Source organism: Anopheles nili, chromosome 2 (genome assembly GCF_943737925.1).
Source record: "Anopheles nili chromosome 2, idAnoNiliSN_F5_01, whole genome shotgun sequence".
Lineage (NCBI taxonomy): Eukaryota > Metazoa > Arthropoda > Insecta > Diptera > Culicidae > Anopheles > Anopheles nili.
Window position 1 is genome coordinate 2,457,232 of NC_071291.1, and position 23,875 is coordinate 2,481,106.

General features: G+C 47.3%; 7 protein-coding genes across 7 annotated transcripts; 2 read left to right on the top strand and 5 right to left on the bottom strand.

The window, feature by feature from the left end:
• Nucleotides 1-387: 387 nt before the first annotated feature.
• Nucleotides 388-3,828, top strand: LOC128720370 (conserved oligomeric Golgi complex subunit 1). Its single transcript, XM_053814035.1, has 3 exons — nucleotides 388-527; nucleotides 621-3,078; nucleotides 3,614-3,828. The coding sequence occupies exons 1-3, from the start codon at nucleotides 388-390 to the stop codon at nucleotides 3,791-3,793; spliced, it is 2,778 nt and encodes a 925-aa protein (XP_053670010.1). The 3' UTR covers nucleotides 3,794-3,828.
• Nucleotides 3,829-3,952: 124 nt separating this feature from the next.
• On the bottom strand, nucleotides 3,953-4,750 carry LOC128720914 (probable H/ACA ribonucleoprotein complex subunit 1). Its single transcript, XM_053814615.1, has 2 exons — nucleotides 4,545-4,750; nucleotides 3,953-4,478 (listed from the first exon to the last, which is right to left on the bottom strand). Exons 1-2 carry the CDS (start codon nucleotides 4,599-4,601, stop codon nucleotides 4,368-4,370), a joined length of 168 nt encoding a protein of 55 aa, XP_053670590.1. The 5' UTR covers nucleotides 4,602-4,750; the 3' UTR covers nucleotides 3,953-4,367.
• Nucleotides 4,751-5,956: 1,206 nt separating this feature from the next.
• LOC128732294 (erythroid differentiation-related factor 1) lies at nucleotides 5,957-10,336 on the bottom strand. The gene is made up of 4 exons (XM_053825481.1): nucleotides 8,839-10,336; nucleotides 7,284-8,754; nucleotides 6,887-7,204; nucleotides 5,957-6,811 (listed from the first exon to the last, which is right to left on the bottom strand). The coding sequence occupies exons 1-4, from the start codon at nucleotides 10,334-10,336 to the stop codon at nucleotides 6,163-6,165; spliced, it is 3,936 nt and encodes a 1,311-aa protein (XP_053681456.1). The 3' UTR covers nucleotides 5,957-6,162.
• Nucleotides 10,337-10,904: 568 nt separating this feature from the next.
• LOC128721314 (7SK snRNA methylphosphate capping enzyme bin3) lies at nucleotides 10,905-11,794 on the bottom strand. Its single transcript, XM_053815055.1, has 2 exons — nucleotides 11,732-11,794; nucleotides 10,905-11,657 (listed from the first exon to the last, which is right to left on the bottom strand). Exons 1-2 carry the CDS (start codon nucleotides 11,792-11,794, stop codon nucleotides 10,905-10,907), a joined length of 816 nt encoding a protein of 271 aa, XP_053671030.1.
• A 266-nt stretch (nucleotides 11,795-12,060) lies between these two features.
• LOC128720456 (lysosomal aspartic protease) lies at nucleotides 12,061-14,215 on the bottom strand. The gene is made up of 4 exons (XM_053814124.1): nucleotides 14,098-14,215; nucleotides 13,746-13,842; nucleotides 13,242-13,371; nucleotides 12,061-13,162 (listed from the first exon to the last, which is right to left on the bottom strand). Exons 2-4 carry the CDS (start codon nucleotides 13,814-13,816, stop codon nucleotides 12,194-12,196), a joined length of 1,170 nt encoding a protein of 389 aa, XP_053670099.1. The 5' UTR covers nucleotides 13,817-13,842; nucleotides 14,098-14,215; the 3' UTR covers nucleotides 12,061-12,193.
• A 903-nt stretch (nucleotides 14,216-15,118) lies between these two features.
• Nucleotides 15,119-19,621, top strand: LOC128720453 (serine/arginine repetitive matrix protein 2). The gene is made up of 5 exons (XM_053814122.1): nucleotides 15,119-15,313; nucleotides 15,394-15,854; nucleotides 16,093-16,350; nucleotides 16,510-16,717; nucleotides 16,789-19,621. Exons 1-5 carry the CDS (start codon nucleotides 15,119-15,121, stop codon nucleotides 19,339-19,341), a joined length of 3,675 nt encoding a protein of 1,224 aa, XP_053670097.1. The 3' UTR covers nucleotides 19,342-19,621.
• Nucleotides 19,622-19,662: 41 nt separating this feature from the next.
• LOC128720454 (bumetanide-sensitive sodium-(potassium)-chloride cotransporter-like) lies at nucleotides 19,663-23,428 on the bottom strand. The gene is made up of 7 exons (XM_053814123.1): nucleotides 23,154-23,428; nucleotides 22,880-22,979; nucleotides 22,428-22,815; nucleotides 20,829-22,353; nucleotides 20,243-20,743; nucleotides 19,899-20,178; nucleotides 19,663-19,822 (listed from the first exon to the last, which is right to left on the bottom strand). Exons 1-7 carry the CDS (start codon nucleotides 23,426-23,428, stop codon nucleotides 19,709-19,711), a joined length of 3,183 nt encoding a protein of 1,060 aa, XP_053670098.1. The 3' UTR covers nucleotides 19,663-19,708.
• Between the last annotated feature and the right edge of the window lie 447 nt (nucleotides 23,429-23,875).

The following is a 23,875-nucleotide window of genomic DNA, read 5'->3' on the forward strand; positions in this document are numbered from 1 at the left end:
GCATGTGTAGCATGCATGAATAGCTGCCTGAGACAAGATAGCTTATCTTGATGACATTAGCATGACTTTTCAGCACTTGTTGGCTTCTCCTATCGTCTTATTCGCGAAAGTTATTAAGGGTGTCGAAAGATTTTCCAGCAGTACAGAGAAGAAAAATATGTACACCATCTGCTTCTGTCGAAACAACTGTACACAACAAAAAACATCATTTAGATCGTTATTATTGTACGCTGCAAACGTCAAGTATGTCATAGTTTGTTGTGGTCGCTTCATTCGTCACAGAATCAGAAAGCAAGTGACGAGTTGGCAATTGGGCAATTAGGTTTATATGATACATTCCTGTTACGTGAGAAAACTTATAACCGAAGGAAGTAATCCTCCGGCACCATGGCCAACAACCTGGATCTACTGCACATCGATGTGGATCGACTGTTTAAACAACATAATGTGACAGAAATCGATCTAGTACACAAGCGACTCCTGAACGAAATAGAGTTGAAACGTGAAGAACTTCGCACGATGGTTGGGTATGTTGGTGCTTCTAATGAAATGGGACTGGAGTGTGTTTGATTGGTAACTAATCTTTCGTTTCGTTATATATTACCGACATTTCCGTACAGAGAGCGCTATCGTGATCTGCTGAAGGCTGCGGACACGATCGGCGAAATGAAGCAGACGGCGAGTTCAATTATTGGTAATGTCGACCGCATCACTTCCCGGTGTGAACAGTTGAACCACCACAACCTAATCGGGTTCCGCACCAGCAACGATTACCAGCGGTTGCAGAAAAAGCATCGAGATCACAACTTCCACGGCGTAATTGTGCAAATCAAGCTGCTAACCAGCCTGCCCGAGATGATTTGGAGCCGTATCGATCAGGAAGATTACTTCGTCGCCACGCAGCTGTTCATCTTTGCCCGGCACATTTCGACGGGTCTCAGCTTGGACACGGAGCGGGAAACCATGCATAAATTTCCCGTCGCTGGCAAACAGTGGCAAGTGTTAAGTCAGTTTTTCTTCACTATCGAGCAAGCTTGCCATGACTCGCTGAGGCGCGAGGAGCTTTCCGTTACCGTGGCATCTAAAAGTCTAGCCAGCTGGCTGCTGCTTGAATCTTGTCCGGTGGAGCAAACACTCGACATGTTTGCGGAACGCCGTTCGAAAGCGTTCCTCGAGGTCCTGGACGAAAGCGGAACTGTCTACGAGAAGGTGAAGGACAAGCTGTTGGCCAGCCTGAAAGTACTGATCGGTACTGTGCGCTTGTTCTTCGAATGTTTCATCGACGATGGCACGGCAAACGACGGAGTGGGCGGTTTACAGCGCGAACTACGACGCATCACCGGAGATGACGCCGTTCCAACGATGCGTCTCATTCGAACAGAAGACCCGATGATCATGCAAATGGTGCCAGAAATGATTGCAAAATTTCGCCCACGATGCGAACAGGTTACTTTGTCGGAACAAACTGTTTGTTCCGCTGTCGCTTCCTTTCTAAAGAACGGCATCGAAACGACCGTCGCCAGTAGGCTGCAGCGGTTAGTCAGTATCGTTCCGTCGATAAAAACACTTCACGATATGAAGACACAGGCGCTCGCTTTGGAAAAACCCCTCAACTGGGCCAACATCATCACTCGGCTACGATTGCCAGAGGGGAGCGATTTTTATGCCACGTTCTATCAGCGTCTCATTAACGATCGCATGCAGTGCATCGTCAAGTCGGTCTGGACGGAAACGGTCCACCAAACGCAGGTGGATGTGATGGCGCTTCTGGAGCAAGATTCTGTCGACCTAAAGGCATTTGTATGGAAAGAATCGTTCGACGATATGCCGGTGAATCTGAAAATGGCCCTCAACCGCTCCAATCCATCCGGCCGGAAGTTGATGATGAAGGCCCGAGGCTATACACCGGGATTAGTCGCCACGATCGATTCTCTCAATGTACGATTGCAGACGCTCACGCGTGATGTCGAACTGTTTCTCTCCACTTCCAGCCGGTCCGAGGTGGACCAAGTGCTCGTTTACTTCCGGCAGTGCTGTGTCGATGGCATTGCCGAGTTGGTAACCGCCATCAAATCGACACAGTTTGAAGCAACCACCGAGCGGTACGCCCTGCTGGCAAGATATCTCATGGCAGTGCGTGAACTCTGTCCGGCGCTTCGAGAATGCTTCATACCTACGTCCGCCGGACTCAACGATAACTGGCTACTGCTTCCTGGACGAAAATCATCGTCTGCCATCGCAGTATCCGAGGAAGATCCAGAGCGATGGGCCAAGGTTGCCGGTCTGCTAGAGGACGAGAGCTTGCGTTACTGGAGACTGTGGGTGGAGAAGTTGTGCCAATCCTGGCCTGCACTGACGCCCGAAGTCGGCTATGGTACATTGTTGAACGAGTTCCCGATATGGGAGACGGTGGCGATCGAGGAGAACGATGAAAATAATCAGCCGGTTCAATCAACCATCCGTGTACCCTCGCAGCCGAGTTTTTCCGTGCAACGATATCTGCACCACGTGCACGCGCTGTTGAACGAAGCTATTCCGCAAACCATCCCGCGACCGACGATGTTGGAAATCGCCGAGCGGCTTGCTAACCTGCTGATGCAACACTACGGCGTCCTGGCCGAGGATGAATTTGTGAAGCAAAATCAAACCGTCGCCCTGCAGTTCTATTTTGACGTGCGGTTTCTTCAGCTCATGCTGATCGGACGCGAACAGAAACAACTACACGATCGCTTCAACGGCTTAATCGGTCGCTTCAAGGCACACATTGATCCATTCGATTTCGACGTGTTTTACGTGCACGTAAACGCCAACGTCAAGCGATCGGCCGCCAAACTTCAGCATTTCTTGGGAGCGCTGGTATGCCATGGCGAACAACTTGCCACGATGGTGGAGAGTGGTCCTGCCTCGGTCGCATCTGGCGCATCCCTGCTCGACAAAAATCCAAACATTCTTACGCTTAGCTGCAACAGCATGAATCTGGTGTGGTTCCCTATGCTGCCCATCCTAAGTAAGGATACGACAGCTGCGATGGCTTCCGCTGGACCGGGTTCCAGTTCATCAAGCAGTGGAAACATGAAGGTAATGCTTGGAATTGGTTTCAGTTGCTTGTTCGAATCGAGAACTCGTTCTCCTTGCCTAGCGGTAGCATAAGAGTCCTATTTATTTTTCAGCGGTATTCTGATTGTCCTTAGTTTTGGTCTCTTCGTTTCCAGGTGTCGTTAATTAGGATTAAGTTGTTTCCCCTATGATTTTTTAAAACCTTTTTTTTGCCCTAAAAACTATCTTCTCTTTAATTTTGTGTGTGTTTGAAAGTGCGCGTTTGTGTGATTTTTTGTTTAAGCATAGCTTGCATTGCCCATCCATTTCCAGTTTAATCCGTATAAAACGCATGTCTCCTCCTCCTTAGAGCATCTCTCTCTTATTTTTTAAAGAACATACCATGGCTAAGATGCATTGAGGCTAACCATGCGATAGTCGATTTTTACTCGCCGTGTTGGCTATCTGACAAGCTCGTCTGCTCGTTAATGTGCCAGAGAGAATGCTTCTAAAATTATATATCCACACTTTGGACGAATACATGCACCATACTTATACGACTTACTTATTGTTGCAGAACTACAAAAAAACAACGACCATTGATGGGGCGGAGACAGGAAAATCTTCTCTGATCGCTACCGCTTCGAAGTCCTCCTCCAAGGAACCCTCTGCGGCCAGCACTTCGGCGGCAACTGCGCAAAACTACGCCAAAGGAGCGGCCGCATTCTTCGGTCTCGACAAGGATTGGTTCCGATGAACAATCGTGGAAGGAAAGTAATGGGCGTAACGGTTTGCATCAGTTAAGAAAGGATCACACCGTAGCACACGCCCACGAGTATCAATGTAGTTACTTGTTTTTTTTTTTATTTATTTCCGTTGAAAATATGAACTTTCACATATTAAATCGAATGGAAAATAATATAAAACAATCTTAACGGTAGTTGTAACTGGGTACAAATGAGATGGTGCTATGTCTGCGGAATCTTATGAAAGGATGTTGCTTTGAGAGGTGAATAGCGAAAGAGCGGGAAAATACTGCGACAGCGGCGGATCGGTTTGGTTTCTATTGACTTGAGTGCAAAGGTTTTTCACCTGGTTGCTTCATTTTGAACATGGTTCCAAACGGATAACGACGGAAAAAAGCCAGTAATAAATACATCGGTAGCGATTGCAACACTCGGTTACGCTCCAAATGTTCACAGTCTAGATCACAATCTAATTTTTCGGGGTCCCTTTCGCTGACCGGCAAAATCCGCCGCTGCTATCGCTTCCGGAAGTACGTTGGGGTGGGCAGCTCTCCGGGAAACGGATTGAACGTAGTGAACGTAGGTTCACTTTTTACCACCCTTTTTTCCTCCCTTGTCGGTTCCAGCTTTACCGCCAGCGACACCTTTAGCATCATTTCCACCTTTGGCGGGCCCGCCACTTGCAGGGCCTTTTTTCTGAAACAATGTCCGAACTAGAGTATCTCGCGCGCTTGCCATACCCTTTGGCGAAACTTTACTTACACCACCACCACCCTGACCACCGCCTCCTCCTGAGCCACCACCTTTTCCTTTGCCCATGCTGGAAGGCTTTAGTTGACTAGCGTGAAGCACGTGATATTCCTAGTGACTGATGTTGGAGACTATCGGGTTCCGATCTTACGATCTGCTTGCGTGAAAGTTTGCAATGCAACTGTGCGAGTCACACCGCGCGGGATTGTGTCTTTCCAATTTGGCCACCCAGTATCATCGACTCATCCTGCGCCATTTGTTTGACTGTGTGGATGCCACCCAGAAGGGAATGAATCGCGCATCACCTACCGAGAACAATATCAAGGGTCAACGGCGACAGCACTTATTTTGACCATCAAATTGGCTTATGTAAAAATAGCGATCCAACGTAAGGCAGATTGGCCCCATTTGATCTCCTTACCGGTGCACCCCTCCGCTTCAGTGAGGAAGACGCGGTTCCTTTCCACCGTTACAAGGCTTTCCGCCAAATCCCGCCATTGAAGGAATTCGAAAACAGCGGCGCATCCCGGCGACATTGAACTGTCCCATATCCCGACCGTCGTAGCGTTTTGGCGAGATGCCCTTCGGTTCGTCTGATCGCGATCGTCCATGAACTTGAAGAAAACCTGCGCCAACTGAAAGGAAAATTCAACAACCGAAGGTAAATCCTTGGGACCATTGCCAAAGGTTGTTAATCGTTGTTAAAAGGAAAAATAAGATTCTTAAGTAAAGTGAATCAGCATGATATGAACTGGTGGCGGGAGTTTGCACTTAGTGAAAACGAAATTGTTTATATCATTTAATATCGCAAATCATTTTTATCCACTGCAAATTTTAAGCCCGGACGGAAAAAGCCAATAATCGCTCGGCATATCTAACCGGGTGTGTATTTTGTTGTTTCTTTAGCAGACCTACAAGCCAAAAATAATTGACCTACGTAATTCAAACATTTTTCGCGCCATTTTTCGAAATTTAGCAACAGTAAACAGTACGCTGAGCTAAATGGGACGGATATATATCATCGCGAACGGAATATGCCATGCTTTGTTGTTCCTTTTTTAAATCTAAAATCCTCGGTCTTGTGGAAAGAATGCGGTTGAGCTTAAGAGACTAAGGCTAAGTAAACGTGACATGCTGCAAATGTGGCGCACACTACAGAAAGGAATAAAAAGAACAATTTCTAGCATTGAACGTGGAAAGGGACCAAAGAGAGAGAGAGAGAGAGAGAGAGAGAGAGAGAGAGAGTGTTAAGATAAATGGTTTGTTATTGTACTTTATTTTCATGCGATCGGCACGCGTTCACCGTCAGGCGTATTATTTTTATCGACGGTAATTAGAACCTCCTTCACTCTCTTTTTCTCTAATACGACACCAAACTGGGTCATGAGCAACAGTCCCGAATCCCAGACACAAGCGAGTGATTTTAGAGACGGCGTTTATTTTAGAAAAAACGAGGAAACGAAAAACCATTCATTAACATGTGTGTAAGTTTTCATTCAGAACTAGGAAGTGGTTGAAGGAACCTCGCACGGTTTGTGAGTCCTTGATAACAGTGATCCAATAGATGGTGTTTTGTTGTTTTCCTCTGAACTCTTCCGCTAAATTGATTTTCTCCGATCCCGATCATTTTTCATCGCAGCCCCGACTCATAGTCGTGGTCTAGATCACAAATCTGTCGCAAAATGCGGGACAGGTGTAAGGCATACTCTTTAATCACGGACGACCCCGTACCAGCTTCCGACAGGTGTACGTCTTCCGGTTGCGATTCGACCGAGCGCCTCTGTAGTGCCACTGCGAACAGTGCTTTATAGTGGGCTGCGGCGTCCTTGCGATCTCCACCGGCCGCTAAAAGCGAATGCTGCGTGAGCGTTCGCAAAATCACCTGCAATTGCTTCTCGAGCAACTGCAGTAACTTTTGCAGCTCCTCGTATCGGCCCCCGCTGCCGTCGGTACAGCCGGTCGATGAGGAAAGATCGTCCTCGTCAGGCCCATGCGATTTCATACATGCCAGCTGCTCCACCAGGGGCAATGACTGTTTGCACAGGTCCAGCGAAACTAGCAGGTGTCGTGTTTTGGCCGCCGAAGTTGCCACCTGCTCGCACTGGTTATCCTGCAACCCGATGCGCTCCATTTGAGTGTGCAGGAATTCCTGAGGCATGGCCAGGCTTTTGAACGTGTTTGCTGCCTTCTCGTAATGAAGCTTCGCTAGCTTTAGTATGGCCTTTCGTCGATGCTCGTCACTCGTCGAGCGGTACGACATGTGGTAGTAGGAAGCGATCCTGGTAATAAAACAATAATATAGGTCAATCTTAAGTGTATGCTGAAAGAAAAACACATAACATATGCACACCAACCGATGGTGGATGAGAGCCGCGCGGAACGAGTACAGGACCTGCTTTGGTCCGCTGTTGTCCTGATCGCAAAGCTTTAGCGCCCGTTGTAGCATCTCGACCATCTCCTTCTCGACTTCCTCCTGCGAATGGCCATCGGTCGGAATCACGCTGTGGTCCTGCAGCTGCTTTGCAAGATTGAATGTGGCGGTTGATAGCTCCCACGTGAACAGTGACCATAGGTCAGGATGTTTCTTACGAGTTCCCAGCATTCCCAAGGCACGCTGATAGTATCCAAAAGCTTCGTGATAGAATTTCTTCTGTGCGTTTACATTGTTCGGTCTGTGGGTTCGACAGAAGAAAAAGAAACATGCTGTATATGTTGTAATTGTAACAGTACGGACAGGTTCGTTGCCATTACCTCTCACCAATCAGATGAATGTGCGCACGGAAACGCATAAACCGGCCCATGTTGCAGAGCAGTAAGGCCAGATTTGTTGTGTCGTTAATGGCTTCGAATAGCGCGACGCCTTTCTGCAGCGAATCGTACGATTTTTTCACCAGTACTTGATACTGTGGTTCTGGTGCGTCCACTTCTTCGTCCATCGTGGAGCTTTCGACTTGCGCATCCCAGTACTTGTGGTACTCTTCCTGCGCCCAATGCATGTACTTCACACCCAGTTCGTTCCGTACACTTCCGAGCCGGCGCGCCGGTTCATCCCGGGTTTCCTTTGTCGCTGAACCGATGGCCGCCTCGTAGCAACTGCAGCTGGTAATCATCAGCAGTTCGATGTTGTTCGTTGGAACAGGCAACGTGTTCTCCAACTCACTGCCGATGTCCTTCATCAGCTCCTCCATTAGCAACTGGTCGAGGCGATTCTCCTCGGCAAACTGTGTCAGGTACTCTTCAATGGATTTCCACTCTTTGGCCATTTGGAAGAAACAGTCCCCCGCACGACCCAGCAACAAGCTGCGTTGGGAGGCCACGCACGAGATGTACTTCATCACCACCTGCTCGCAGCGGATCGCGGAGTACAGATCGCGCAATGTGGCACCGTACCGTTGATGCGCATACTGCTGCTCAGCCTTAGTAGCGTACACGAGGCACGCCTTTTCGAAGAGCAGAATTTTGAGATGTACATTCCACGACTCGAACACACCGATTTGTCCCTTCAGCAGTAGAGCCCGTGGGTCTACTTCCGCGGAGGGTGCAGCCGAACTTGAACCGCCTCCCTCTTCCTGTTGCTTAGGGATGCTTCCCTTCGGTTCACGGTCAGTAGTTTTTCGTTTTGCGCGCTTTTTAGTCGCTTTCGTCGAGCTTGCGTTTTGTTCGGGTCCTGTGACTCGATTCGTCGAGCCGACTTGCGTTGCTTCCTTCCAACCCATCGGAATGACCCTTTGCGGATCGGCCGACTGTGCCTCCGGATGAAGCGGTTGGTACGGAAGCGGAATGGCGTTGTCCTGTTTGGCCATGGTCGGGTGAGTCTCCTCGTGAATGATCTTCTGCCGCTCGGCTTCCTTCTCCTTTTCACGTTGCTTCTGCTCCTCGTAGCTATCGAAATACTGCAGACAATGCAACCCGTCCACGATGTGTTGCAGAGCTATGCTGCATCGTTCCGTCGTTTCGCATAATAACGGTGCGGGTCGCGAGTTGTGATGTTTGCCCAATCGCTCCTCCAGCTTATACTCCTTCAGCGTATCCTGAATGCTTTTGATAGCCGTCTCGAATTTCCCGCTTCCAAGCTCTTCTCGCTGTCCCTGCGCCTCAATCGGCCCTTCGTCTTCTGCTTCATCCAGCCCGTTCTCCGACGGAGTGGAATTCCGCTCACCGAACAAGTATCCCGCCTCATCGTCGTCCTCGTCTTCGACTGTCGCGTTAAACTTGGGCGATGCTACACGAAGACAAAGAAAGAAAGCGAAACGAGATTAAAGTTCGGATTTACCATACTTCCCTCTTTTCACTCTCCCTTCCTTACCAGGATCCGTGTCAGCGGGAATATGCAAATCGGACAAGATGTAATGTGAGGAGGTCACAATTTGAGGATACTTTTCCTTGGGCAGTAGCTTGATGCAATTGTTGAGCAATGTGCGAATGGCACCCGCTTTCGAAGCCGAAAGGTTTCCGCTTTCGACCGAGTGCTTCATATTTCTCGCCACGGTGTAAAGCAGCATTGCGACCGGAATGGTGAATGGATTCTGGCCTGCCGGCGATCTGCCTGGCTGCGTTTGGTTGCTGGTCATTTCGGGCGGTTCTTTTGAGGGTAGTTTTTCTTTCTCATCCTCGTTGGCGTCGATGTCGTCCGCGGGACTGGAAGTTCCATCGTGCGCCTTGCAAAGTGTGGTTAGGTCGTATAGCTTTACGACGTCATCGTTGCGCGCTTTAAACAACCAGTACGTGTGGCCCGCCTTGGTGACATTCGCCTTTAAAAACGCCAGTATGTTTTGTGCCACGTTGCGAATAAGCTGGGGAGAAAACTCGGAATTTTCCAGCCCCGGAAGATCTTCCGTCTTGATTAGCTCGTATCTCTGCACAATACCATCTAGATGATAGCACATGACAACCTCCGGCACGTTGGACATTAAATTGTCCAGCCAGTAGTCGATACCGGTTAGCACGTTGATCGGTTTTGATTCGTCACGAAGCCGCAAGCTTATGCAAGGCCGATTTGCTCCCCCGAATATGGGCATATCCGTGCCAATCAACATCCGGATGTCCTCGAACGTCCAGATCACGTTCCGGTTAAACACGTGGTTCGTCCGTTGCGTCTCAGGATAATGTTCGTCCTTCGAGGGATCGGGCAACATTGGTCCCACCGGTGGCAGTCGTGTGTACGGTGCGCAATCATTGGGCATCACGTCGGGCAGATCACCTTTGGCCACATCTTCCCGCTCGCCCGACTGAAGGCTGTGGTACAGGAACTTCGAGGTAAGATACTTTTGTTGAAACGCTGCCCGACTTTTGGGATGCAACAGGAACAGCTTCCGCTCGCTGTTGCTAAGGTTTTTGAAAATGTTTTCGTAAATGAAGGATCGTAACCACTGCCATTCGGCTTCCTCCTGTCGCAGCAAATACTTTGCCACGTCAAATTCGTCGATCAGCAATGTGGTTTCGATCCGGTGCACGATCATCGAGATGACACTCTTGCGTGAGTAGGGTAACTTGAGCAACCGCTTGATGTTTTCCGCATCTGATATCACGTCCACGCCACCCACACAGTCCGGGAACATGTTTGCCATCCGGAAGCTACTAAAGCCTTCCTGATGCGACAGGAACTGTCCAAGACCGTAAGAGTTGGCCGAATTGGTCAACCAGTTAGAGGGCGGCACGTTGAGATTAGTATTACACTTAAGCCTGGCAAACGGTACCGTATTTTGGGCGACCGAAAACCGAACGATAGCGTTCGATTTCACCGGATGCCCGTCGGCAGCTACCATCGGAACTCGCGGACACAGTTCGATCTCTGCGTCGTCCATCTAGAATGCAAAACCAATGAAAACACTTAAAAATGATTGAACTTTTCTTGTTTTCTTCAAAGTTACCCATTGTCCCTTCACTGACCGTTTGTTAATTCATCTCCAAAGGCAAAAGAACAGATTCTGGAACTATTTTTCGACGATTTGTCGACTCACGTTGCTTCTAGAACGTGCGAGAAAAAGAAGGACGAAAAACAATGTTGTGACAGTTGAACCGGCATAGAAAACCTTGATAGTAATACAGGTAAGAAAAAAAGAAGATAGCTGCATTGTTGTGATCAGGGGTAGGAACATCAGTATTGTTTTGCCGGCAATCGACAATACAGAAGCAAGCGTATCGATTGACGAGCACTGGAATTTAAAATTTAAGAAAATACCGAATTATTCCTTACCGTTTTGGAAGATAATTTCTTTTTTAGTAGAATTTTTCTAATAAAAATGTCTCCTTTTTGAGTAAAAAACGTTTCACGAAATATCAGTTCGTTTTTACTTGGCAATAATTAAAAATACATATTTCACAGCTCAAACGCGAAACAAACTTATCAATACTGCTTAATTCGCTTCAGAATTACTTTTTATACAGCTGTATTGTTCTTTGGAATCCTTTTTCAGAGTGCTGTCGCACCGATAGTTCTGTACAATTACGGAAGCCAACTTCCTCGCCGAGCAAAAAGTTCTCAAACATCGATGGAAAAAATGTAATACCATGGAAATTTTTCGCTATCTTTTCCGTCAGATTCCTGCGTCGTCTGTAGCTGCTCCATGGTTGCGCCTCCAGTATTAGTAACCCGCCTGGATGCAACTGGCGATACATCCGCCGAAAGGCTAATTGCAACCCCTCGTCACCAAAATTCAACTGCATCCACTTTGTCACTGATAGACACAGGATAACATCGTATCGTGGTTTTTCCAACGCAAGGAGCGCTGCGTCATCATAGATGTAGTTTGTGCGTTTAAAACATACCGCGTTCGGGTTCATTTCATCACTCGCGAGACTACCTTGTGATAGCGTCATTTTCCAAAGTTTCCGCGCCTGCATGATTAGTTCCCCATCAATGTCGATTCCCACGATCGATGCTGGTTTGCAGTTCAGAGCAAGCTGCACCGTCAGAGCACCGTTGTTGCAGCCAATATCGAGAATATGCTTTGCTTCAAACAGTTCACGCTGTCGTACAAAAGCTTCCAGCCGAACATCCTCTGCAGGAGTTGCATTTTGGTTACGATAGCCATAGTAACGATGATAATTTCCGAAAGGAAATATGCTTTTCGTGTGTTTGTGCTTTTCTTTTGGGCGCCATGTTGCAGCAGTAGTACCCTTTTGCTAGTAGGAAAAGAAATAATAGCAACGTTATTGAAACCAATCTTTAGAATTCCCTTGTATGCTTTCAAACTTACTGCGTTTTGGTTGAGTGAGTTTGGTTCGGTATTTTCATGTTCATCATTTGTTTGCGAATGCATTTTTGTATTGTTTATCAACGGCACAAGCAATTCAAATTATATATTAGGCCTGGGATTCTGTAGCAAACCTCGTCTAATTACACATATATTCAGTTAACTTACAATAGATATAAATTTCCCGCTTCAGTTAAACAATGTTATTCGTTTCACAGGATCAAAGAGCTAATATGTCAAAATAAGTTGCAAGCGCCCGTCATATGTCAAAAGTTGTAATTGCAAAAATCCATGTAAAAGAATTCAAAATTTAACCGTAGTAAAAAAGAAAATAAATTTTATACCATTTTATTGAAACTTTCAACTTTGCAAAATTGAACAGAGAAGCTGCTTTTGCCAATCAATTTCATCATCGATGAATTGGTAGTATCGCTTCGCTAATTTACTTTGGTTTTAACACCCTACTTATATGGCGGTTGCGAACCCGACGCGATCATTGCCCATGTCGAACTCGGTGTAGTATTTGCCGATGAAGACATCTCCCAAAATCCATAGCGGTCCGTTCGGTGGCGGGATATCGATGCCCATGAAGCCGGACAGACAAATGGTCTTACCCATCTGAGCTATGCGTAGAATATAGTCGGCACCTTCGAGCGTAAACTGCTTGCCGCCTAGAGTGAACGTGATCTTGGGTAGGTTCGGAATCAACGAGCAATCCACCATGTACTCGCCATTCAATATCGGAGTGCCACCGATGGCTTTGTTAATGGCTGTCACTTCCGCAACCGGACCGGCGATCAGGCTGGTGCCGGTGTCGGCAATAGCCTCGCAGCCGTTGTTACAGAACTGGTTGTCACCAACGGACACCGAATCCATCTTGAACTGCCAGTATGCCTTCCGGTCGACGCTTAAGTACGTGAAATCGCCCGTGTAATGTTTGGGGTCCGAGCCTCCGAAAATGATTTCACCTCCCTCGGAGGCGCTTGGATCACGGTTCAGATAAAACGAGAAAACCGGGGAATCGATTTTGCCTTGGTTGAACATGTTGTAGAAAACGGGCATGACACCATCTACTGAGATCGATTTGTAAGCCAAGCCTAGAATACCATCAAACTTAGCCGCCACAAACACTAGCCCCGGCTCCTGAATGGCTTCGGCGAACGTTTGTTTTTCAACGGCAACCCCGCCAACGGACACAGTGTCGGTGGACAGATATCCCGAGAGACTGCCGGTACCGTACTGGATGTGGAAAGCCGTGCCGTTCTTCTCGAACGTGGACGACTTTTTGCCGTCATACTTGTTGTGCATGAGGCAGGCGATGTTGGTGAATGAGCATTGTTTAGAAGGCACCCACAGGTTGGACGATCCCGTGTCGAATACCACCTTAAAGCTTTGCGGCGGCGTACCAATCGAGATGGCACCGAAGTATTGCGCCTGTTCGAGGGAAACGATTGAAAGCGTTAAATATACATCGCAACAATGATGACATACGAACTGATTAAGCCAAACCTACATCAAGATAGTTGGACAGAGGTTCCGGAACCGGGCCGGTCGTGTCACCATACTTCAATCGGAGCTGCTTGATTTCGGTGTCAACACTGCGGAAATGTTCGCGCGCTGATTGCACTTTATGCAAGGGAACCCTGCAAAGTCCGCAGACAAAAGAAGAACAAGAAAGAAGAATTAAATTATGCTTCACAGATTGTGAGTAAGAATATGAAAGCCAAAACAATGCTATTATCAACTGCCCACATGAATTGGGCTGTTAAAGCGCATTGATCAAGCGTTGAAAACACGCAAATGATAGTGATTTATCAATCAACCGCACAACGGATGAGTCAGGTACCGATTAGGTCCGTTTCTTTGTTATTGTTATTTTTTTTTGTATCATCGGTTTACTGAATATTCGAACAGAACTGTTCGGTTTTGGTTTCGATTCGGTCGCACGGTAATTGGATTATCATATACTGCTGCTGATAGAATCGACGATACTTTGTGACATGGGAGATGCGCTTACCTTACGAAACCGGCATTTCCAACTATGGCCAACGCCAATAGGACGATGGCAACGCGAAGCATGCGAGACATTTTGGACTGTTTTGCCGTTATTTCTTCTATCAACAGCACGCCAGAAGATGAAATCAATACGAAGTTAGGTTGAACAAAAAAATAAGATTAATATATGGAAAGGGCACTTCGGGTTAAAATAGAAATCGGGGTTGGTTGTGTTTTTTTTGCTTACAACGCTTGGTGGGAAAAATTCTACACAAAATGCTGATTCACAGCAAATGAAGCAAAGTAATTACGACGCATAATAATGTGGTAGGGGGAGATAGAAAAGTCTCTATTTGAAATTCCATCGTACTTACCGGCCGATTTTCTTAGAACTTTGAACGGCGGCAACAAAATGCCGAATTAAATTACTTTAAACAAAGAAGAAAATGCACTTTACAGGCTTGCAATTGCTTACGGTTTTATACCTTCTTGTTATCCCTTTGATTGTGGAAAACAGTAGTGGTGGGCACACCGGAGTGGTTCCATCATCCGGAGTACATCGGATGTAGAAGAAGGACAAGATGTTTTCAATTATTCAATTTCAAATATACAATTTGTTTGATAATACAGACTATTGATGGTAGAAAATCATAGAAATTATTTGAGTTAGAAAATACTGTTGATTTAAACATTAATATATTAATGCTCATGGGGTTAATTTGGGCGCTTGAACTACGCTTAGTAAACACGCCCAAAAATCATCGTAGAACAGCCATACCGTTCCCTGTCACTGGTACGCTTTTACCAGCAAAAATTTGAGCAAGAAAAATTGACTGCAAAAGAAGGTGGAAGATATTTTTGAGAAAACTCAAAGAAAAAATGCAACGCTGCCAGTTTTAGTGGGCTCCCTTTACGAATTTTAAGGAGAGCGAAGCAAAACGGACGAAATTGGTGCTGTGGTGGAGTGTCTCTATTTCCAGGATTTCCTCTTCAATGCGGAGTAGTGGCGTAAAATTGTAACTCAGCTAACAACCATTCTTCTTTCTTCTTTCTATATATCCGCGCGCGTACTTTCGTACTATTTGTGGTGAATTACGAAAACTGTATGAAAATTCGAAACATAAAACAAATCGCAACACCAATTGCTTGAACATTTATCATTCATACTATTTCCTGTGAATCGACGTGTTAATGTGAACCTTGCCGGAATCGTTCCTGCTATCGCTTTGGTTCCGCAAAAAAAAACTATAATTACCGTATTGTATTTCTGTTGTCGCGATCGGATGTTGATTGGGGATTGCCAATTGTGTGCTTAATTCTACGACTGATTCGGTTTGTTTGCGGGAAAACCGCACATTCTACTGGATGCATCGTATATTGTAATCGACGCTAAACATGATACAGACCATCCAAGATGTCAATGATTGCGTGCCGCTCTACTTGCCGCACAGCTTGTATCTCAAGCCGTTGGCAAAATTCAACATCTCGGTCGCATTGCCCGCCACGATCACTGGCAAGACCATCTCCAATTATGATGTTATGGAGAAGATGCGCCAGATGATACTACCGGATAAGTTCTCCCTGCTAAAGGTACGTAAAATACCGCTGAGGTACGCTTAAGGTCGTGTGCGCTACTAAACGTCCGTGTATCCATTGTTTCTTCTGCGCAGGTCTCGAAAAGCACCGTCGGCTTCATTCGTTTCGAAGGGGAGCTAGAGGATAAGGGCAAGTTAAAAGCGGTTCTGTCCAGACTCGATGGCCGCCCGATTCGTTTGGCTGGGTTTGAAGAATCGGTGAAGGTGCGAGCATCGGAAGCGAAGGACGAATTCCCGACCCGGCATGATTGGGATTCGTTTTTCCGCGATGCTCGTAACATGGATGAGATGAAGGCGGGCGAGCGCCCCGACACGATCCATTTCAGCAACCTTCCAATCAAGTGGTTCTGTCCGCGGCACTCCGAAAACGACGACAACGCTAAGCCGAGTGAGAGCATCTTTAAGCGTATCTTTGAGAAATTCGGCGAAGTGCGAGCAGTGGACATTCCGATATGCGATCCGTACCGGTCGCAGATGAAGGCGCACATGTCTGGGATGAAGAAGTTTAGCTTCGATCAGGAAATGTACTTCGAAGGGTATGTTCTGTTTCGTCCTCGCCTCGCTAAAGCACGGGTGTCCGAAGGATGTGTCACTGCTGCTGTACGACCGGACCGGAGGAGATATGACCGATCTTACGAGTGCCCATCGTTCGAACGATGGTGCTTCTCGAGCACTGTTTCAACACTGTTTCGCTATGTGTTTGTTTTTTTATTCTCTTTTCTCTTCCTGCTTTCCGTCACCCGTTGTCCTCAATTTTCTTTGGCGGTGGTATAGGTACGTGCAGTTTTCGGAATATGTGGGGTTTGTGAAGGCAATGGACGAGTTCCGTGGGATGAAGCTGGTGCGGAAAGAGGGCGAACGCAACATGGCCATTACGATTGGGGTGGAATTCGATCGTACCAAGCATCTGAGCGATGCATCTACGAAGAAGCGGCAAATTGTGCGTGATCGGCTGATAGCGGCTGATCGCGAAAAGGAAGAGTTGGAGAAGAAACGGTTGGCGGAAGAGGAAGCACGCAAGGAGCAAGAAAGGTTTGGATACATATATACGTGGCACTATTTGATATCCTTTTTTTAAGGCATTACGATCCACTAAGTTTGGTAGTGTTTGTGGAACAGTGCATGAGAATCAAAATTGTTGCTTTCCAAGTGCCTAATGTCCAGTGCTAACAATCTCTTCATGTATCGCAGGAAACGCCAAGAAGAACTTCGCCAGGCAGAAATTGAAAAACAGCTACAGAGGGAACAGCGCCGCAAGGAAAAACATCTACAGAAACTGCGGCAAAAGGAATCGGACGAGATTAGCCAAAAGATTCGTTTGGAGGAGAAAAAACTTCTAGAAGCGCAACGCAAATTGGAAAGTATTCGGCTGCTTGATGCTCTATTTGAGCGAATGAAGGTAAGTTCCAAGTTATCGATATCTTTCAAAAGTTGTTCCAGGTGTTCATTATCATATTTCTCTTTTCGTAGCTGAAATATGCTCTCGAAAAAGGAAAACGAGCGAGCGTTGGATCAAGTGATGAAGGGGAAGGAAATGATAATATAAGCACCGTATCGACAAACGACCGGCAGAAAAAGGCAAATAAACTGAAGGCAACACAGGAGAAAGAACTGGAAAAGATGCGTCTTCGGTTAAAGCAAGCCAAGGACGGTAGTGTGTTGAAAAAGGTGCTTAGCACAGGGTTGGGTTTGAAGGTGGAACGATCGCGATCACCCAGCATCAACACGATCAGCTCGGATGATGCCATTCTCAGCGATACGCCACGTACGAAATCGAAGAAGAAACATAAATCCCAAACAACATCTTCGAAGAAATCCGGCGGTGATGGATCGGATTCCTCCTCATCGGCCGAAGGATCGTCGAATGAAGAGGAGCTGATGTCCGGTGACGAGAAGGTTAAGCGAGAAGAACGCGACGATCATGCGATGCAATCACAATATAGCGCGCAACATATGACATACGATCGTTCCGCCACCGGCTATGGGCCTCCAATGCATCCGGCAACAGCTTACGCCGCTACCGCTGGCTTCTACCCAGGTATGGATTGGGCGACGAGTGCGTATGCGTACGCGTATGATCCCTTCTATGCGCAATACTACAGTTCGTTGGCGTACAGGGGCGCGTATCGTACAGCGACTCGCAGTCCCAGGTATCCTCGTGGAGCTCTTTCCAGTAGTGGTGTTTCTCGAGGACGTGGCAGTGGCTACCGCGGCCGAGGCGGATACGATTACTATCGCGGCGGAGGGCGCGATGATTACGATGATGATCGAGCGTACTCGCGGTCGAGATCTCGGACTAGGTCTAGATCGAGATCCCGATCGCGGTCTCGTCATCGTCGTCGTTCCAGTCGCAGCAGAAGTCGACGGTCGCGTTCTAGCCGAAGCCGCAGTCGTAGCCGTAGCCATAGATCGCGCTCGCGTACCAGTTCCCGGTCTCGTTCTCGTACTTCCAAGTCTGATCGTCGTAGCCGCAGCCGGTCTAAATCTCGGTCACGTTCACATAGTCACCGTAGAAGTAAACGTCGGTCTCATTCCCGATCCAAAAAGGTGTCGGTACAGATGTCAAAACCAACGTCGAAAAACCTGGTGTCGACTATTCGTGGTGCGACGCCGTCTTCCCGGTCTCGATCGCGATCGCGTGATCATTCGCGCTCGAAGTCTCGTTCCCGGTCGCATTCACGCTCTCGATCGAACTACAAACATCGTTCATCTCGGAGGCATCGTTCGTCCCGATCACGTCGTGATGGCTCAGAGCTGGAACATTCACGTTCCAAACCGATTGAACCAGAAGCAAAGGAACTGAATGCCAGTGACACAATGCCAACTGCACCGATTGTACCGACTGGGCCAATTGGGCCGAGATCACCACCGGAACTTCCGATTCAAAGTGTTACGGTCGAACAAAATGGCATAGGAGGAGGCGGTGGTGGTCTTATGGACGATGACGAGGAGCCGTCAGTGGTCTCAGAGTCGTTCAAAAAGCATCGCATCATCGTTCGTACGGACACTCTCGGTTCCAAAACTACAAAGGAAATCGAGGAACAAGTTCGTGAGAGATTGCTGCGCCAGCAAAAGGAAAGAGAACTGGAATTGCGGAAGGAACGAGAGCAGAAAAAACATAAAAATTTGGTACATAACAATGCTGCAGAAGAAGACGAGGATGATGATGAGGATGACGATGAGAGCGATGAAAAGCAGAAAGAGCAACCACATAAATCACCACAACAACACACTGGTAAAAATGCAGTCAGAAGGACTCGAAACCATGCACAAATAGTGGAACCGGTAGCGCACGATAACGGACAAAAGCGAAAAATTGCTCAATCTCGGGGTAGAGATGGAAATTCACCAGAACGAGTTGATAAACGGCATAGATTGCAGCGAGGTAGTGGACGCTCGAATGGTGAAAGTGCTCCCCATGATTCGTCTTCATCTTCTGACACGGAAGACGATGATGCCGAAGAGGAAGACGAAGAAGACAGCACTGGTAGCAGTAGTGAGGAAGAAGAGAATCATCACCGGCGTGGGGCGACACAGATTCGCTCGCGTGTTAAACCTAGCCTTGAAAGTCCGGACCGGCGCCACAGCAAATTTGAAAATGCTCCAAGACCTTCCATGGAAAAACGACGCGAAAAAGTAATGGTATCGGAAGCAAGAGTAATTGAACAGGCGGAGGAGCGGCGAGTGCAAGTACCATCACGAGTTTCGGCAGGAGCGATTGTGCGTGAAAGATCCAGAGACGAAAGGCGCGTCAGTGGACGGGCCATCGGGAGACCCGATAACCGTCAGCGTCGATCTCCAAGCGGCAGTAGGCGTCACGTGCAGCAGCGGCAGCGTAGCCGTAGCCGTAGCCATAGCCGTAGCCGTGATCATTACCGAAAGCCCCCGTCTCATGTTCGGTCGGATGATCGAAGAATCGCCGCTAGCAGTAGTGGCGACGAAGAAGCACCTGTTCGACGTCGCAGCGCAGTAACAATGGGTTCGAGACATCACGGCGCTTACCATGGGAATCGCCGTTCATAGTTTAAGCCATTTCTATAACTTTCAATAATATATATCGTTTAAGTAAGAAAGTGATTTAATGAAAGGAAACTCGCTGGAAAGGGAGAATGCAAACAAGTGTAAATCTTTGAAACAAAATAGAACAGAAGACGATAGATCAATTACATAATGATGGAATGTAGCAATTGTATCAATATCGATTTTAACGCGATGGATCAAACGCGATAATGCATGCAAAATTATTAAGAAAAACGTGTTATACACTAGCATCACGCAGCAGCAGTGTAGATAATAAATTCTTTTCCATCCAAATTTATAGCTTCTGGTGAATAGTCATTTTATTTTAGTTTATTACTTACATTACCACGGTAGGGTTAATCCGCGTATTCTACGAATAGAAGGTCAACACAGATGTTTGATTTCCTCGTACTAGCAGCATCGGTGCCATATCTTTCGTAAGAATTTCCAGCCATGACATGTACAGGGATGCCGAGACAGTTCCCTATAGAAGTTTAAGCCGAAGTGAAACGATGTAGCCTCGTTTGCGCATCTTCGTCACTGGTTTGCGGGCCACTTACCATTCTTGGCATCGGCATTGACATAACGATTAGCCGTGCATCAGCCGAATGTTCTAGAATCATTTCTCTCAAGCGCAGCTGCCGATGGGTCTTTTCGTCTAGCGCTATCTGCTCGGAGATGCTTAGTTCAGGCGGGTGGACCTTGGTCGGGTCACTTTCCAAGCTCTTCAACAGTTGTTGATGTAATGACACTGTGCTCGGCTGAGGAGGTTTCATCACGTCATGCAGCATGATCAGTGAGGAGTAGTCAATTCTCAGCTTTGCTAAGAGATGCTCCATGCTGTGAAGATAATCATACAAGCAATTAGTACGCGAGTAACTCGACCGGAAGCAGACGCTTTTACTTTCGCCGTTCGATTTCCAGTTCCTTCTGTTGATTGGTGAGTGCAAACACGCGCACTTTGCATCGAGTCCATTTGGATCGCATCGATAAGATGTATGGAATGAGTATCGTAAGACCGCCATCATCGTACAGCCACCAGACATCGATTGTGCCGTTGGTTTGCTTTCGTTGAAACATGTTCATTGGATGTACAGTTTCCAGCGGATCGTCAGAACTGCTTTTCCTGCTCACGTTGGTAGAGCTGTTTCTTGTATCGTCACACCTCGAAAAAGTTCGACTACCTTTCTTCCTGCTATCTACATGAATTCTCAGACTGGAATCAACATACATCAGCTGGCGAGGGGATAAGCGGCCATCTACGATTTGTTGCAGACTCGAGGTGGATTCATTGACGCTCATAGCGGAAGAATCCTCCGCGGTGCTTTCAGGAACGAGATGAGAAAAATCAAGCCCATCTGATAGTCGCAAAATTGCCAAAGCCATTCGACTATCGAATGCATCACTGAAGGAAAGAAAAAGATGAAAGAGGAATTAGATATCAATTCGATTAGAACTCCTGCGTCTTGTGAATTAGTCGTGCTACTCACTTTAAAACATTGTAGTAAGTTTGAAGGTCCTCTTCGGAACACCGCATCCAGTCGGCTTTATATCCTAGCAGAACGATATTCGCCGATAATTTGCCGACACCAGACGACTGCATCAACGCTCGTACACCTTCCTTCATACCAATGCCATCGATAAGCTGGTAAAATCCGTGAATTTTACGCTGCTCCATGAATGCACGACTGTCGTTTAATCGAAGTTCCCGTTTACGATGGGAAAGGCGCTCTCTTACCACATCACCTACGATCAGGAGCGCTTGGTTTTTTGTGATTTGATGAGCTAGATCGATTAGAGCGGGCCGATTGGCGGGCATTCCACTCAGCACCAGCACCGATGGATGGTAGTTTTTTACGTGATCACCAACGCATTGCAACTTAAGCGCGGCTGAGAGAGCACTCTTGTAGGTTTGAGCTTGAGTCGTCGAGCCCCAGTTGACATCCGGCTTGCGGTAGATAACGACTAGATACATCACAAAAATCAGTACCATCGTGAGTCCGGTAGATATGATGTCGATCAGAAACATTATCAGAACGCACAGGATCGTCCCAGACAGGCTAACCCATTGATTGTAGAATCGGAAGGTCGGTCGCCAGCCGGTCGGTTTAACGGTGGCGGCATGGAACGTGCAAAAATTTATCAGTGCATACGACGCAAGATAAAAGTTGGAAATGAGTGGTGCGATCATGTTGAGATTGGCGATCAGTACGAACAGCACCGAAACGCAGAGTACCAGTGCATAGCTGCGATACGGGTCGTTGCGTTTACCGTATCCTTTGGCAAGAAACGTTAATCCAGGATACAGCCGATCGGTTCCCAGAGCTTGAATGATTCGTGGAACTGATAGCAGATTCGTGAGGGCCGTGGAGAGTGTTGCGGCAAAACACCCTGCATAAACAACGGCACCAGAAATGGACATTAGCTGCATAATGTCGAAATCGTTGTGCAGTCCGTATTGGCACGGTTTCTCCTCAGGAAACGATCTCGCACACGTGGCGAAGGTGCCGTTCACTAGATCCGTCAAATTGCCCGAGGCGTCACGAAAGCTAGTTGATCCGGCCAACAGCACAAAAGCGACGTACGAGACACCGGATATGAGTAAAGCCAGCAACGTACCCTTCGGTATGGCCATGGCAGGATCCTTGAGCTCTCCGCAAATGTTGGCTCCCGCCTGCACTCCCGTCACGCTCGGGAAGAATATCCCAAACACACTGAAAAAGTCCTGTTCGATGCCCTCGCTAAAACGATAGTCAGGGCCAAGGTTATCGACAAACCGCTCACGGGATAGATCAGCGAATCCTTTCCCACGGTCGGCGTCCGTTTGAGGGCCTAATAACACCCCCAGGACAAATGCGCTAATGGCGAGCGCTATGACGATTACGAGAATATTTTGAACTTTTGTTTCCCAGTCCATACCGACGGCACAGATGATCACAATCACGACAATTGTCACCGTGCCGACAATACGCATGTCGTTGATTCCACCGTCGATGATTTTCGCCCCAAAGCTACCTACGAAGGTGGAACGGGAAGATAGTGCTGTGGTGAAGAAATACCGAGAGTCCTTGTGCTATCATCATACGCACCAAGTAGCTGGTTGAGTGAGCTACAGAACCCGATCGTGTTCATCGAAGCCGACACAGAGTTTGCAACGGCAAGCACTATACCGACAGCACCGCCAAATTCTGGACCCAACGAGCGCGAAATCAGGTAGTAGATGCCTCCTCCCTTCACCTGACCGTTTGTGCACATCGCCGACAGAGACAATGTCGTTATCACACATACAAGATACGACAAACCTATGATGAGCAATGTCTCGAGAATTCCTGCCAACGCCACGATCCAGCTGAGTCGCAAAAACAGCATCACACCCCAGATGTTGAGCAGACACGGAATCAACACCCCCTGGATCCAACCGAGCCGAATACCGTGCCCTTCTCCAGCTGAAAGTTGATCGTCCATCTTGTTCGTTTCCTGCACATTGTGAGAGACAATTTTTGCTAACCCAAGCAAGTGCTATTGTTTTGTTCATAGTTACCGAGGTTTCCTCGTCCAGATCGCCATGAAGCTCACCCATCGAGGGCCGACGAATGGCTTTTTGCGACGTGCGATAGTGTTCGAGCCGAGGTAGTGGATCCCTGTGTAGACAAACCGAAATCAAAATTCTCCATTTGGTTATGCCATTGCAGTTGCCATTGTAATTTTACCGCGAAGGATACACCAGACGATCGCTAACTATCCTCCGTATTTCAACTTCACCAGGCGATCCCCAACTTGATACCGGATCGTATTCAGTAAAGCACATAACGTACCTGATCAGGTGATGAGGCACATTGCAATGATTGTGCATATTAATGATGGCTCGATCGTCGTATCCAGACTCGAGATCAATGGAAGTCCAGCTGTGCTCAGCCGTATCATCATCGTCGACGGTAAAAATGGCCACCTTGGGGACTGTGGTCGTAGTTGTTTGCGATATTTGTGGATCATCCTTTTGCTTCTCGTTCTCGTGCGCTTGTTGCGATCTTCTCAATGAGCCGAATATACTACTTCTCATCTTGTTTAAACCAAACTGATCCCACAACATAGTCTACTAAAATTACTTTTCGAATTGAACTGAATAGGCTTTACTGTCGAACACTTGTTTCACAACTGAAGCATTCAGACTACTTACATTCTTCATGCGTGCGGCTTCATAGAAGGTGTTAAGAAAACAAAGAAACTTGTTCACACTCGATTGTGTGGTTGGGTAATGTTTTTGAAAATTCGTGTACATGCAGGATATTTTGAGGCCGGATTTGAGCAGCACAATTGAAAACCGGTTCGCGAAAAGCCAACACCTCCGACGGTGAAAATTGTCTACGTAAATAGGAGTATCAGCTGCAATAAAGTTTAACAAAGCATGTGCGATCATGTAGAGCGTAGTCAGTAGTGTTTGTAATATTGCCGCTGTTGGTCATTTGCCATGTCTGGTTGTAATCCGAAAGCTAGAACCTAAACATGCTTGCTACACAGCAGCGAGGTGTAACGTTCG

What these genes read in the sequence shown, in the direction of transcription:
- LOC128720454 (XM_053814123.1), bottom strand. Translation starts at nt 23,428, where the DNA reads ATGTTGTGGGATCAGTTTGGTTTAAACAAGATGAGAAGTAGTATATTC. An exon ending in CTGGAAATCGAACGGCGAAA is followed by an intron (nt 20,179 to 20,242) that starts GTAAAAGCGTCT and finishes TTATCTTCACAG; the next exon opens with CATGGAGCATCTCTTAGCAA. An exon ending in CAATGCCGATGCCAAGAATG is followed by an intron (nt 19,823 to 19,898) that starts GTAAGTGGCCCG and finishes AAACTTCTATAG; the next exon opens with GGAACTGTCTCGGCATCCCT.
- LOC128720453 (XM_053814122.1), top strand. Translation starts at nt 15,119, where the DNA reads ATGATACAGACCATCCAAGATGTCAATGATTGCGTGCCGCTCTACTTG. An exon ending in GCACGCAAGGAGCAAGAAAG is followed by an intron (nt 16,351 to 16,509) that starts GTTTGGATACAT and finishes CATGTATCGCAG; the next exon opens with GAAACGCCAAGAAGAACTTC. An exon ending in CTCTATTTGAGCGAATGAAG is followed by an intron (nt 16,718 to 16,788) that starts GTAAGTTCCAAG and finishes CTCTTTTCGTAG; the next exon opens with CTGAAATATGCTCTCGAAAA.
- LOC128721314 (XM_053815055.1), bottom strand. Translation starts at nt 11,794, where the DNA reads ATGCATTCGCAAACAAATGATGAACATGAAAATACCGAACCAAACTCA. An exon ending in ACTCACTCAACCAAAACGCA is followed by an intron (nt 11,658 to 11,731) that starts GTAAGTTTGAAA and finishes TTTTCCTACTAG; the next exon opens with CAAAAGGGTACTACTGCTGC.
- LOC128720456 (XM_053814124.1), bottom strand. Translation starts at nt 13,816, where the DNA reads ATGTCTCGCATGCTTCGCGTTGCCATCGTCCTATTGGCGTTGGCCATA. An exon ending in GGAAATGCCGGTTTCGTAAG is followed by an intron (nt 13,372 to 13,745) that starts GTAAGCGCATCT and finishes CGGACTTTGCAG; the next exon opens with GGTTCCCTTGCATAAAGTGC. An exon ending in CTCTGTCCAACTATCTTGAT is followed by an intron (nt 13,163 to 13,241) that starts GTAGGTTTGGCT and finishes TCCCTCGAACAG; the next exon opens with GCGCAATACTTCGGTGCCAT.
- LOC128732294 (XM_053825481.1), bottom strand. Translation starts at nt 10,336, where the DNA reads ATGGACGACGCAGAGATCGAACTGTGTCCGCGAGTTCCGATGGTAGCT. An exon ending in TCCCGCTGACACGGATCCTG is followed by an intron (nt 8,755 to 8,838) that starts GTAAGGAAGGGA and finishes GTCTTCGTGTAG; the next exon opens with CATCGCCCAAGTTTAACGCG. An exon ending in GCGGCTCTCATCCACCATCG is followed by an intron (nt 6,812 to 6,886) that starts GTTGGTGTGCAT and finishes TTTTATTACCAG; the next exon opens with GATCGCTTCCTACTACCACA.
- LOC128720914 (XM_053814615.1), bottom strand. Translation starts at nt 4,601, where the DNA reads ATGGGCAAAGGAAAAGGTGGTGGCTCAGGAGGAGGCGGTGGTCAGGGT. An exon ending in GTGGTCAGGGTGGTGGTGGT is followed by an intron (nt 4,479 to 4,544) that starts GTAAGTAAAGTT and finishes ACATTGTTTCAG; the next exon opens with AAAAAAGGCCCTGCAAGTGG.
- LOC128720370 (XM_053814035.1), top strand. Translation starts at nt 388, where the DNA reads ATGGCCAACAACCTGGATCTACTGCACATCGATGTGGATCGACTGTTT. An exon ending in GAACTTCGCACGATGGTTGG is followed by an intron (nt 528 to 620) that starts GTATGTTGGTGC and finishes ATTTCCGTACAG; the next exon opens with AGAGCGCTATCGTGATCTGC. An exon ending in CAAGCAGTGGAAACATGAAG is followed by an intron (nt 3,079 to 3,613) that starts GTAATGCTTGGA and finishes TTATTGTTGCAG; the next exon opens with AACTACAAAAAAACAACGAC.